The 14,772-nt window shown below is 42.8% G+C and overlaps 1 protein-coding gene across 2 annotated transcripts in view; it reads right to left on the reverse strand.

Moving 5' to 3' along the window:
• kcnma1a (potassium large conductance calcium-activated channel, subfamily M, alpha member 1a) overlaps positions 1-14,772 on the reverse strand; it is a 218,536-nt gene that overhangs the window by 46,226 nt on the left and 157,538 nt on the right. For both annotated transcript variants that reach the window (XM_063191344.1, XM_063191346.1), the window contains exons 15-18: positions 8,746-8,855; positions 8,074-8,142; positions 2,837-2,923; positions 1,757-1,833 (exon numbers count right to left, since the gene is read on the reverse strand). In XM_063191344.1, coding sequence (XP_063047414.1) covers positions 1,757-1,833; positions 2,837-2,923; positions 8,074-8,142; positions 8,746-8,855 — 343 coding nt within the window. The remainder of the gene's footprint in view (positions 1-1,756; positions 1,834-2,836; positions 2,924-8,073; positions 8,143-8,745; positions 8,856-14,772) is intronic.

Raw genomic sequence — 14,772 nt, forward strand, 5'->3', positions numbered from 1 at the left:
CACTGTCCACAAAGCTACTTTTTGTACGTTTAGTTATGTGGAACAAAATAAATCAAATAAATAAATGAACAATTCACCGTCACACATTACCACCATAAAGGGGACAACAGAAATCAGTGCAAGTTAGTGAATGCAAAAAAAAAGGAAAACTCTTGTGTTGAACTCAACAGAGACCACTGTGATATATACTATCCTCCACCAAATTCAGCTGCCTAACTGCTTAAATAATTTACATGACGCAAGATAAGGAGATTGTCCATTTGCAATGGCCCATGTCTTCTCAGGCTGCTTAAATGTCATTGACCCACACCCCTCTCTCTGCTCTCTCTCCCCTTTCTGTCTCCGACTGGGCTGAGATTTAAGCTGAATTATTTATCCAGTGACTAAGTAGTCAGGACAAATGACCATATAGGTCAGGTGGCTACTACGCATTTCCACATGCATATTACAGTTACCACTTTCAAACAAACAACGGGCAATGTCTGAATGGATTTGCATCCTAAACTTGCAACTAAAAAAACAGTTCTATGGCTTTGCTAACTTGTTTGGTATGGGAGTGTATTATGTTAATTGCTACACATTTCATATTTTACATTTCAAAAATCTCAAAAACGGTCATAATGAAAACGCCACTTAGCAAAGAGGCCGGGGAGTTCGTTTTTTCCACATATAATAGTGTCCCCTGAATGGACACTACCGCACAGTACAGCACAGAGGAGATATTGTGCTGATATTGTGGAGATATTGTCTGACCACATGGAGTGGTCTTAACGCCATCTAACCTAGTGTGTGTGTATGGTCTTAACGACATCTAACCTAATGTGTGCGTGCGTGCGCGTGCGCGTGCGTGCGTGCAAGCATGAGAGGCATGCCTGACACTGGTTTGCCTTTTGTTTTTCCACCTGACTGAGGTCATTATCGTGCGCCGTTGTCAAGGTGATGTGGCACCAAACTGACAGGCTCTCTCTTCAGCCTGGCTAATCATGTCATCTCACCTCTCCATCTAACCGACACAACATTTATTAGCTGCCTGATATGCGAAACCCTCTCCCTCTCTCTCTCTCTCTCTCTCTCTCTCTATCTCTCTCTTCTTTCTCTCTCTTTCTGTCTGCCTCTCTCGGTCTCTCCTCTGTTCTCTCAGACTTGTTTTTTTTTGGCAGAGCATGGGATTGCATGCTTCATGTGAAGCCATGGTCCTCCTCTGTGTCTCTGCGCAGGTGACAAACGAGAGTGTCATCTCGCTCTGTGTCTCCTCTCTTGGTGTCATGTTTACTTAATAGGAACACATTTGCTAATGTAATTGTGTGGTAAAACACTTCGAGTCAGTGCATTTAAACTTAAAACCCCAATGTCATGAAATGTAGTCATGAAAAGTTATACACATTTCATTTCAACATGATCATGAACATAAATAATAAAAAGAAGATTCATGTCATTCACAATGCTGTATGATATTGCGAGCAAGTCTAGCATTCGAGACAAACATAGTACATAGTATACACTTTGTTGACTGAATTCAGAACAGTCAACTGGTGAGTTGTAGGTGCACAGTGAATAACTGACTCATGGGTCACTTAAGAGTGGCTGCTCCACCTGAGATGGAAAGAGGGTTGTGAAAAGAAAGGAGGGAGGGAGCGAGGGAGAGAGAGAGCGAGAGAGAGCGAGAGAGAGAGAGAGAGAGAGAGAGAGAGAGAGAGAGAGAGAGAGACAGAGAGAGAGCACCATGAGGGAGGGAAACAGATGTTAAGTCACTTACGTCGTTTGCAGCCACACTTTTTGATCCGTTTGGGATCTGTGATGTCGTCGTGACAAGCTTTGCAGTAGAAAAATGCTCTGAGGGGAGGAAGGGAAAAGAGACAGACAGCACAGAAATGGAAACAGCGCTCAATTCACTCTGATTCCGCTGTGGACAATGAACATCACAAGCAGCATCACATGCAATGGCAGTGTCAGAGGAAATCACACAAAAATGCACCATTTGTTTTTTTTTCATTACTAAATGTAAAACAACATGGAAACTGTACACTAATTTCATCCAAGTAGCTCCCTACTCTCTGAATACCCATCAATATACATATTGAAGGCACCAGTGTCGGAGCTGGTGCTGGGGAGCTCTCCCAAATTGATGGTGGGGGCCCTATCTTTGGCCCTGTCTTTTGACCTTGGCAGGCCATGGGGGGCCCTATCAGTGTTTTGCTCTAGAGGGCTGGGTGCAATTATTCAGCCACTGGATTGCACAATACTTGTTGTTGCTTTTTAGACAGGGACTTTTTAGGCAACTAATTATAGCAACCATGAACAATCTGTAAAAAATACATGGCAAATTGCTGCCCTCTCATGGAAGTCTGAGCTGATCGGCAAAAAGAGGCTAGCCTGAACCAGCCCACTGTACTGCACTTCTTGTAGTTTCGGCAGTCTGGAAGTTCAAAACAATTAGACTTGCCTTTGCCCAATCAACAACGCCTGGTTGTGAGATTTGGAATGGGCCTGGCCATGAAGCTCATAAGTCTGCCTATGCAGCACAATTCAAATGTAATAACAACCTGACACCATCATTCACCGGCATTCCTTCTATTTCCGTGACCAGCCCAATTACATGGTGCCAGACCCACCCATATCAATGGAAACACCAGCTGAGGGGCTGTGTGAGGGGCTAGTATTGACAAGGCGCTAGCAAGACTACTAACACAACACTGTTTCACAAAACTATATTATCCGACAATTCAGTTGTTTTTAATTCTACAATGATTAAGTGCAATGTTCCAATGCTTTACATGTAACAGTATGGACTACACTTGGTCTGTTTTTTTTTTCAGAACAGAAAGCAAAGCATTACCTCTTGACTTCTTTGGCGTCACTGGCTATAAAGAAACCCAAGGTACCTTCCTGCATTTTGACGTGGTTGCCGGGGTTGATGAGAATACTGTGTTGATCAGAGAAGAAAGATGCAAACACACAGAGAAGAGTCACTGCTATTGGCTGAGGGGAGGTGAAGACACTGGGTTAAAGCCCTAAATCAAGAGGAATGGTACCGCACACACAGCTCTCTAATAAGGAAGCATTGACTCTGAAGATACAGCGCAGTGAAAGAAAATATTGGCAAACGACTGGCAATTTTAGTCGTTTCTTTTTTTGGAAGGGGGAGATGGGACTGTAAAAGATGCTGTTGTGTCTGTTGGGAGGTCTTAAATGGAGGGTTTGTTGACACTCAAGCAAACCGTTTCAAGTAATTAGTTAAAAAACGTGGGTTTCACACAAGTAAACAAAACAAATGCACATCTGCATAGTGGCTCAATTTCAATTATTTTTCTTAAGATGGTACCTAATTGGCATGGGAGAAGAAGAGGAGTAGTAAGAAAGAATTAAAATTGAGTTTTCACTGGAGTGTCATGAAAGGGGGGTTGGAAGAAGGAAAGTGTGGGTGGTCAGTCAATGTAGTCAGATTCATGGATTAGCTGAAGCAAAATGGCTGAACGTTTACATGTGCCTGACCTCACTTCACCAATGGCTGTCATTGGCCTCTACAGACGACATTGGAGCAATGGCAAAAGGGGATATGTAAGGGGGATGGAATGCCTCTGGTAGTAGTGGATACTACACTACCATGTGGTACGTTGTGCAAACTAGACCAACATCCATCCAAATCACTATTATCAACACTCATGCTGTTATTGGGACTAATGCCCAGTGTGTTCATGATGCAGCGCAATTAATACTGGTTATACTGTATCATTCCCCGAGAATTAGGCTGACATGGGACGACAACACAGTCATTAATGGTTGCCTGTGGTTAAGGAATCATCAATGATATTAGTTGAGACTGCAACACTGGAGAAGACAACTGGCCTTAGCAGAGGTTACTGTGGCCATTCTGAGCCCAGATGAAAGGAGAGGTGGGTAGAGGTAGAGGCATCAGCTGCGACAGGTCAGCTGTGAACATGGCTTAGGGGGTTAGATCAATTAGCATTGGTCTACCATCACTGCATCAAATTAGAGTGTCCCAACATGGAAGACCATCGGTTGAGTCAGCCCTGCTGGATTGATAAGATGGAAAGTTACATGGAAGGGTCAATGAGTAAAAAGGTCTTTCCTCTGGGCTCAATACTAGTATGTATATTTCAGTCAAAATGGGAACAGAAATGAAAAGGAATAAAAAAGTAAATGATGAGAAGGGGGTGATTTAATCTGGTACAAAATGATCTTTCACAAAATGTGTTGTGCCACCTTGGCGATTCGAAAAGGAAATTTGGATGGAAAAAATGGAGATGTCCGTTTGGAAAGTAATATCAGCCTTCATTTTGTCATTTCCAAAAATTGATTAAATGTCCCCCACACAGTAGGTACAGAAGCTGCACACTGGGCATGCTTTCCAGAAAAAGCCAAAGAAAAGTATGAAAGAGAGGAAAGATAGACAGAAAAAAACACTGCAAACCTACGTGTCTTCACTCCCCAAATCTGAGATTTTAAAGGGTCAATTATCATCAACACAACATCGTTTCACATTCCATTTATTTGCGAGCCATTTTCAAATGCTTGGCAATCAATCAACTAGCAGTTATGGGGTTGAAAACCTCACATTGTGGGAGGCAAGGCGAGGCGGGTAGGCATGGTGGCACACAAACCACGGGAGTGCTTAGGCATGCTGTTACCAAAAAAGAGTGTGATCACGGCACATTTACAAGCGATCAACCAAACCGAACAAACAAAGGACTAAAAATAGTAAAGAACAAACAGCAGTTGGGGCAGCCACTGCAGAGCAGTGAAGTGCAGTACAGTACGTAGATGCAAACTGTTGCAGTAACTTCTGTGCAGTTGGATTGTTATTGTCAAACACCAAACTGACAGGAAGTGACCTGGCGTCATGAACATCTACTCAAAGACAGACAGACGCACAGAGAGACAGACAGCCACCAGGGAGGACAGGATGAGAGACAGTGAACCAGACAGACAGATAGGAACCCACACACATGCACACGCACGCAGGCACGCACACACACGCACACACTCTCTCACACACACACACACACACACACACACACACACACACACACACACACACACACACACACACACACACACACACACACACACACACACACACACACACACACACACACACACACACACACACACACACACACACACACGTGGACATGTATGTGGACACCATTTGCACGCAAGTGTGGGCATGAACTCACACAGAGACACGCGCAAACACACATGCACGCACACACACACGCACAAACAAACAACCAAACGTGGACATGTACGTGGACACACATTCGAATGCAAGTATTGGCATGAACACACACACACACACACACGCACACTGCTATTACGTTTACACAGTACACTGACAAGCATGTGCATCCTTCTATACACAGACATACAGATATCAGCATACTGTATACACACCACCACAAACACACACACACACGCACACGCACACGCACACGCACACGCACACGCACACACACACACACACACACACACACACACACACACACACACACACACACACACACACACACACACACACACACACACACACAGATTCACAGGAACAAGATGATAGATTATGAATGATAGATGGTAGAGATGGAGTATGTGGGTAACCTACAAGCTAATCAATTTGGACATGAATGCATGATTCCACGTGAACTTTGCTCATGCCATTGTGTGTGTGTGTGTGTGTGTGTGTGTGTGTGTGTGTGTGTGTGTGTGTGTGTGTGTGTGTGTGTGTGTGTGTGTGTGTGTGTGTGTGTGTGTGTGTGTGTGTGTGTGTGTGTGTGTGTGCGTGTGCAAGTGCCTGTGTGAGAGTGTTGGTGTTGTGAGCAGCATGTTAAGAAATGTTATGATGACAAAGCGATTAAGCTGATGTGTGTGAGCCTTTTAAGGCATGCGTTACAGCAGTGGCAATTTTGTTTGCCTGAAGAACTGGGTTCAGTCTTCAGAGACCATGTGTTTGGTTCCAAATGACCTTAATCATTATACTCAGACCCTACTCGGCATGTCAGAAAGAAGGCAAAAGTAACATTTGCTTTAGAAATTTGGCTGAGTCATATGGCATGATTGAACCATGAAGTACTTTGCTGATGGTGAACAAACACAGCACAAAAACAGAGGGAGAAACACAGTTAATTTGAAGGGTTGTTTTTATAACACATTTACAGCACAGCTTGACACGAACAACACTGAAAAGGAACCAGGAAGTGACAGATAAGGGGTGAAGCCACACGACAGACATGGGACGAAACCAAACAGGATATATCCATTATGAAGGTTAGGAAATGCAAACAAACACCGAAAAGACAAATGGAAAAGAAAGAGAGTACAATGTCTACTCTGTCTGCCTGCAAAGAAGTTAGTGCATAAAAGCACAAGTCACGATAAGGAAGTGAGAGTTTGGCCAGGTTTCAGAAAGAATAGGAGTCCTTATTTGATTTTAAATCCAAAAAGAGTTGGAAGATTTTGAAAAAGTAGCTGGAGATACAGTAAGATAAGGAAGAGGGCATACCGCTTTCGGCTTCTGTAAACAACAAGAAAACATGTCAAATCAATCACTCGTATGATGGCATAACGATAAAAAAGAAAGTGACATCAGTAGTGTAATTCTGAATACCTCATTGGATTAAGACAGAATCACAACCATAATAATGACCAAAAAATACTTATGTCCTAGATTACTTACTGACTGGGTATGGCTATTTTAGGAAAGGCTTACTATATACTATACAGTAAATGTAAGGCAGTAAGAAAAAAGTGTAAAAAATAATATAAGATGCATAGATTTATTTGTGTAATGTATTCTAAAATAATAACTTAAATAATAACTAGTAAACTGGCCGTCTTCTCAGACCTCATTCTCCTAAGAACAAAGGTGTTTTTGGCCGTAAGGGTCAGAAGTAAGACAAGCAAAAAAATCTGTGCTAGTAATTATAACATACAAACGAGACAAAAGAACAAACAAATCTGCCTAAATAAAGCACATCGCAGCAGCCGAGCCCAGTAACTACAAACTACAAACAAAGACAAAACTAGTGAGAGAAACTAAAGCTAAGGGAGAGAGGGGGAAACTATGACTACTTCAAAGCAAGTAAAATGGCACCATGTCAGGGTTTCAACAAAAATGGTTTCAAATCATATATTGTTAATGCCAAACCAAGACTTCATAGGTTCAAGTATTATTGGACCAAAATGTGAGCTCTGAGAGGAGAGCACGACCTCTGTTAGCAATAACGTTTTGCCTCTGAAAACTGTCACACAAAAAGAGAAATCATCGATTGAGTCATCAGAACACTAGGCACTAAAAACTTCACAAGGAAGTCACTACGGCCAAATGGAACCAGAATTTGGAAAGAACCCGATTAGTCTGATTACTGGACAGATACGAGGGTCCAATTCCCTGTAGCATCTACTGGAAAGAACATTCTGTTTCCACTGTGATTAGTACGTGTTGAATGTGAGCGGTAGAATGTATTAGTACACGTTATCATCACACACAGCACAGAAGTGTGTGACCAAAGGAGTGATTGAGAGAAAGAGAGATAGAGGGGTGAGGGGGGTTTGGCAAATACACAATCCTGAAACTCAGTACTTCATGTATAATTAGTGGTGATTATGGGTTTGCACTGAGTTTACAGCAATGTTCACACGAATGCTATTGATGATGGACACTTGGCGCAGGTTGTTGGGACCACATCAATAGCTGACAGTGAATTGGGGCAGATGTTTATGACCCCTTCAGCTGGTAGTGGGATACAATCAAAAACAAACAAACCAAATCAAACCATGTACCATAGTGCGTCATTCAACATGCTGCAGCATGGCACTTTACATGGATATTCAATAGCAAACATAATTTTTTCTATTCTATTTTTTTTTACTATATCCTACATTGTATAATATATGGACTAACTATCTAGTAGATTTTTGCCACTATGCTATTTCGTATGGAGATACATCCCTTTGTAATCTCCTTGTGTTTTCCTCCTGTATAACGGCCTACCTACTTTAACAACATCTTCTTAACTATTGCACATTTCATATAACCAGAGATTATCCTCAACAAACCTGCTTTCATTTGTCTCGGACTTTTGCTCAATTGCTATCAACAGCAACTTCAGCTTCACGTAGCACAGCCTGGAACAGAAAAAAACGACACAGATCGCAGAACACATTCAGGCTCACTGCATAAAATAGACTTGGCAATGCTAAGTGATTTCATACAGCTTTTAGAATTTTGGCGTAAAAATGGCTAGTTATTAGCAACATTGCTAGTTGCTGTTAGAACATTCTACAATGACACTTATTCCAAATACACCCGATGGGAGCACATCAGTATGAATTCAGACATATGATATGGCTCATTCTTTGGAGCAGAAGCGAGTGTTGAGATCTTTTACAGCATGTGTTGATGTGGACTACAGTGATGTATTTGTGAAGAAATTAGATGGAACACAGTGAAAAAGTAAATGGTGCTCAACTGATTTTTTTTTCTTAACATTAGCACCCATACAAAGATAAGTACAAGTTTATGTCCTTTGACTGTAAAACTAGAATATATGCAAAGTGTATTTCATGAACAATGAATGCACTGTAGTTATCGAACTGTTTAATTTAGCCTAATGTATGTTAAATATGAAATTTGAATTTGAACTTTAAAATTGAAACATTAGCAATTTACTTTATAATGTATATATACACAAATGCTGTGCCACGGGGAGGGATGGGGGCCATACTTACTCGCAAACTGTGGGAAAGGAAAGGCCCACAAAGGCACTGGACAGGTACTCTGTGTACATTTCATTGGCCACCCCCTCCAGGTAATACTTCTGCCACGTGTCCTCTTCGATCTGACAAGCACAGACACACACAGCATCCTAGTCACACCACTGCATTACATTACATTACATTACATCACAATGCTTTTATCCAAAGCGACATACAATTATTACAAGGTATTGTTTACAGTGTCTAGAGAGCAATGTGGGATTAGGTCCCTTGCTCAAAGGCGCTTCAGCCATTGGTGATGGTGTGGGGACACTCATTAATGCCCAATGGAAAAAGAACAATGTAAATGTAACACTTTTCTCAGAATATATATGGACCCAACCGACTTAGTGTTAGTTCAGCTCTAGGAGTGCTGAATCAACACTTCGAGAGTTGCATAGCATTTATGGAATTGGAGGGGTAATTCAACACTCAAATAATTGAGCACTAAAATCATATGGAACCATATGTTCATACATGGGACCATATACTGTCTTAAATTAACACTGCATTGTTTTACAGTGTGGGTGTGGTGCAAACCTGGCACTCTCTGATCCAGAGAGACCACCAACCCTTTACCATTAGGCCATGGCTGCCTTTCAAGATCACCCGTCTGGCCTGTATCCCCCGTGCAAGCCCTAGTAGTACTCAGGCTCCATTGGCTCCACATCATAATGTCAACAATTAAAATATCGAGTGAATCAGAAGGGGAAGGGACTCTGTCATCTGCACTGGCCAGTACAGTGCCAGGCAGACAAAACAGCAGACAGGCCCATTTGATAAGAGTCTTAAAGGGCTAATGATGTCCTTATTCATGGCCGTAACTACCATTGAGGACACAGACGTCATGTCCTCTGTATTTTTTATCTATGATGAAAATCGATATTATGATCAATAATGATAAATTCAGTCTGCATACGCCACCCCCATTTATCCTCAAGACAGTGATTAATGAAAACAAACTTAAGAGCTTGACTGAAGCATTTGAAACATTCTAAATGTACAGTATGTAGTACAGCACACAGCATTTGACCCCGGTATTTGAAAATGTCTGGTTACGGCCCTGTCCTTATTGCAAGGCGCCCCTACCAGCCTACAAGGCGGCCCCCGTCCCCTTGCAGGGCAGGAAGAGAGAGTGCTGATGTATGGGACAGAGTCATTAGCCTACCTTGCCCATTCTCTGGCCATTACTGTACCCGACGGTTTTGGGCTTACTGTGTGAATGCATCCCTCAACCTCTCATCCGCCAGATTTTGAAAACATACACATTCTCAGAGTGGGCATATTAACAGGGCAGCTGTGATAGTGTGTGTGTGTGTGTGTGTGCGTGTGCGTGCGTGCGAGCGAGCAAGAGAGAGAGAGAGAGAGAGATTTTAAATGGATTTCGCATAGAGCCAAACTTCGTCCAATAACCCAAATGTGTGTTCCCCTGTCTGTCATCACCCACTGACTCAATGCATGCCTAGTTGTGACCAGGATGGGTGGCCCTAAATAATAAGTTCCCCTTTATGCCCACACACAAGTTGCAGATGTTAATACACCACATGCTAAATTGTATGTATATAGAATATCATTACACAGTACAAAGGCAGGGGAGACTCTTCTCCCAATGTGTGTTCATTACCCTTATTGGAATATGAATTGCATGCTGCTGGTGTAACCGTTGACAGAGGCAATTTTGGAATCAAAATAACAATTACTAACTTTGCGCTAACATAACGTCATTCCAGTAATAAACTGTACCCTACCTGATTACAGAGATGTAGCCTGGGCGAATAGCCGACAGTTAACTCTGTCAATCAGTTTGGCAAAAGCCATGAGGAATCCGTCTCCGTGGACGATGGGAGATGGTCTGATCTTACTCTATCATTTAAATTAATTGAAGTTCCAAACTCAAATTAAAACCCATATTGTGCTTTATTAGCATGCCTGTCACGTTACAGCGTCGCAAAAGCATACAAATAACAAAACAAAAGTGTGAATATAGTTACCTTAACCAATCAGTAACGGAGCTCGCGGGTGAGTTCTACGTCACCACTCTCAACTGTTTGCTGATTGGCGAAACACTGAGAGAACCGAGCTCGAGGCTTTTGCCAGACGATGTGCGGAGCCAAAATCTTTGGGTGGAGTACAGAGGATGGCGTCGCGAGGCAAACAGAGATGTGCTACTTCACTGTACACTATGTGGTGCTGAGTTATAGTGTAGCTTCTATTGCCAGATAACGCATATATGGATGCAGCGACCTAAATTGACTTTTTTCACCACCAGCCAAAAATGGCCAGTAGATGTTTATCTTACTAGCCAACACACACTCACTAATTAGTCAAAGTGAGTAAGTTGGTATTTTCTCTAAGTCAAACTGAAATTTTCACCACTATTTGGCCGGTTGGCTGGTGTTAATTTAGAGCCCTATATGGAAGTAAAAATGCATGTTTGCCTTTTTATCCGCTACTACATTCTGCAAGGGCAGACCCAAGGACAATAGAGTTCGCAGGTGGGTGACGTCACGTCTTGTGTGGCAGATTAGCATTTTAACTACATCCAATTTGTAGGCCTAAACAAAAATCCCTATCTCGAATAACGTTGGGAAACACGTTTGACAAAAATATAAGACGGACATTTGCATGTCCCTGCAATTCCTTCCGCATTAACAAAACATACAGCACAACCACATGGATGTGTTTATTAGACAAACCATGACAATAATAAACTTATGTTGCTATCTCTCTGGCTAACCAGGGAAATTTGACAACTACATTGGTCATCTCACGTGAGCTTGATGAGTTCTTGCCGCAAGGACTAGTCATCTAACAAACTTCAGCTTGAGGGAAAGTTTTTAAATTATAGTAATACACAGTGGCAATCGCACTGAATTTGCATTCGTAATGTCATAATTGCTTAAAGACTCATATGTGAGAATGCTGTTCATTGACTTCAGTTCAGCATTCAATACCATAATACCACAACAACTCATCAGAAAACTGGACAAACTAGGTTTCAGCACCTCCCTCTGCAACTGGCTGCTGGACTTCCTGATGCAAAGACCACAAGCAGTACGGGTAGGGAACAACACCTCGAGCACCCTGACCCTGAGCACGGGGGCTCCGCAAGGTTGTGTTCTCAGCCCCCTGCTGTTCACGCTGCTGACACACGACTGCACAACGACCCACAGCACTAACCATCTAGTGAAGTTTGCGGATGATACAACACTGGTGGGCCTCATCACCAAGGGCGATGAGACTCACTACAGAGAAGAAGTAGACCTGCTGGCCAGATGGTGCAAAGACAACAACCTCCTGCTGAATGTCAACAAGACCAAGGAGATTGTTGTCAACTTCCAAAGGGTCCAAAAACAACTGCCACCACTGACCATCGACGGCGATGCTGTGGAGAGAGTGAGCAGCACCAAGTTCCTTGGAGTGCACATCAGCGACGACCTCTCTTGGACCACCAACACTACATCACTGGCGAAGAAGGCCCATCAGCGTCTCTACTTCCTGCGCAAACTAAAGAAGGCAAGTGCTACACCCTCCATCATGACAACATTCTACAGAGGAACCATAGAGAGCGTCGTGTCCAACTGCATCACAGTGTGGGGAGGAAGCTGCACGGAGAAAAACAGGAAGACACTCCAGCGTGTTGTGAACACAGCGAAGAAGATCATTAGAGTACCACTCCCCTCCCTGCAGGACATTTACACCACACGCCTCACCCGGAAAGCACTGATGATCATCAAAGACACAAGCCACCCTGCACACAAACTGTTCAGCCTCCTGCCCTCTGGAAAGAGGTACAGGCGCCTCCGTTCCCGTACCACCAGGCTGGCGAGCAGCACAATGCACCAAGCGATCAAGATGCTGAACACTCAACCCACTCTCCCTCCACTGTCAGCCTCTAGCCAGCAAAGCCACTGACAACCCCCCCCCCCATCCCCCACCACCATATCTGAGACTGAACATTCCACCTGCACTACTATACTTGTGACTGAACTTTCAACCTGCACTAACTCAAAACATGCACACACACACACACACACACACACACACACACACACACACACACACACACACACACACACACACACACACACACACACACACACACACACACACACACACACACACAAGCACACTGCACTTTCTGCACTAAACCCAAACATACACACACTGACACACACACACACACACACACACACACACACACACACACACACACACACAGACACACGAACACACACACACAAGACGCACACCGCACCTTCTACCTGCACTAAACACATACACACACATACACACACACACACACACACACACACACACACACACACTGCTGCTGGTGTACTTGACAGACCTTTTTAATATTTATTTTTCTTCAAAATGCTACTATTACCATGTCAGAACGCTATAAAGGACTTTTTTTAGGAAAAGCACAAAAGCACAACAAATACCTCTTAATGTATGTCCTCTACAAGTCTTCTGTTGTCCAGTCTTGCACTTTAAATGTCTGTATGAGCACTGTCTATGTCCATACTGTCTTAAGTCCATGTATAAGTACTGTCTATGTCTATACTGTCTACGTCCTTACCTAGATTAGTCTATGTCTGTATGGGAAAGCAAGAAATGTAATTTCAAATTCTTTGTATGACCAGTGCATGTAAAGAAATTGACAATAAAACCTACTTGACTTGAGATTCTGTAAAGGTGCACTGTGTAGGATGGTGGCCAGAGAAGGTATTGCAGCTATGCTGCTCATTGAAACTGTGCTGCCCTTTGGCAAATTTGATCTTTTCATGAATATTTAATTAATAAGTGATAAACTATTTTTTACTGGTATGACCAAAGTATAATACGTTTTGCAGCTAAAAGCGTATATTTCTTGAAATTCAAAATGGTGAACATGGAGGAGATCCGCCTTTTTATGTATGAAAAGTGCAATTTTCCCAGTCATAATGAATACTACACAATATTACACAGTGCACCTTTAAGCTTGATCAAAAGAGTGTTGTCAGGAGTGAAAAACAACATGTACCAGGGCTTGTAGATCAATATTCTCAACGTCTCATACTTGAGTATGGTTTGTGGTTATCATGTTTGTGGTTACCATAGGTACGGTCTGTGACTTCCGATATAAAACTTGCTTGTGTAGTCAGACAGTTCTCCTTTAGCATGTTGATAGCAACATTGTATTTATTTTGCCGTTTGACACCAAATGATCAAACCTGTCCTCCCTACAGTCTATTTTAAACATCCTCCATTGAATGTGGGGGTTCGCTACTTGCATGTTTTCACTCTGTGAAACCGCTTTTATTTTTCCATAAAGATGCTAACAAGAAAAACGACATGCTTCAAGAATGAGTAGGATTATATGGACACCAATTCCCCCTATTGGGAACTTGCTGCAGCACAACCTGATCTGCCATGGTTAACTTGGTGTAAAGTGTGTGTGTGTGTGTGTGTGTGTGTGTGTGTGTGTGTGTGTGTGTGTGTGTGTGTGTGTGTGTGTGTGTGTGTGTGTGTGTGTGTGTGTGTGTGTGTGTGTGTGTGTGTGTGTGTGTGTGTGTGCACGCGCGTGTGTGTGTGTGCACGCGTGTGTGCGCGCACGTGTGTGTTTGTGTGTGTGGTGTGCATGCCCTACATGCCACTTTGGTGAGGAGATGCCGATGTCTGCATATTGCATCTTTCAGACACTCGTTCCTCAAATCACTCCTGACAGGCAGGGTGGAAGGACTGTCTATGCCCTTCCACTGTCATATTTCAGGACAGCCCCATGACTTTGCCAATAAAAATTTAAAGGAAGGCAGTTCACTGATTAAAGGCCATTTTAATTACTCCTAAATCTGTGTGACGCTAAGCCACAAAATGTCTCATTATGGCTTTATGTTTTTATGTGTCTCTGTATGTCATAAGTCAAGCGTTTTTGCGGCAACCGATACGACCGTTTGTTTGCCAAAAATGTAAATAACAGATTTCTGGAGTGCCTACCTCATGCCATGAACCAGC

This window comes from Engraulis encrasicolus, chromosome 24 (assembly GCF_034702125.1).
Source record: "Engraulis encrasicolus isolate BLACKSEA-1 chromosome 24, IST_EnEncr_1.0, whole genome shotgun sequence".
NCBI lineage: Eukaryota > Metazoa > Chordata > Actinopteri > Clupeiformes > Engraulidae > Engraulis > Engraulis encrasicolus.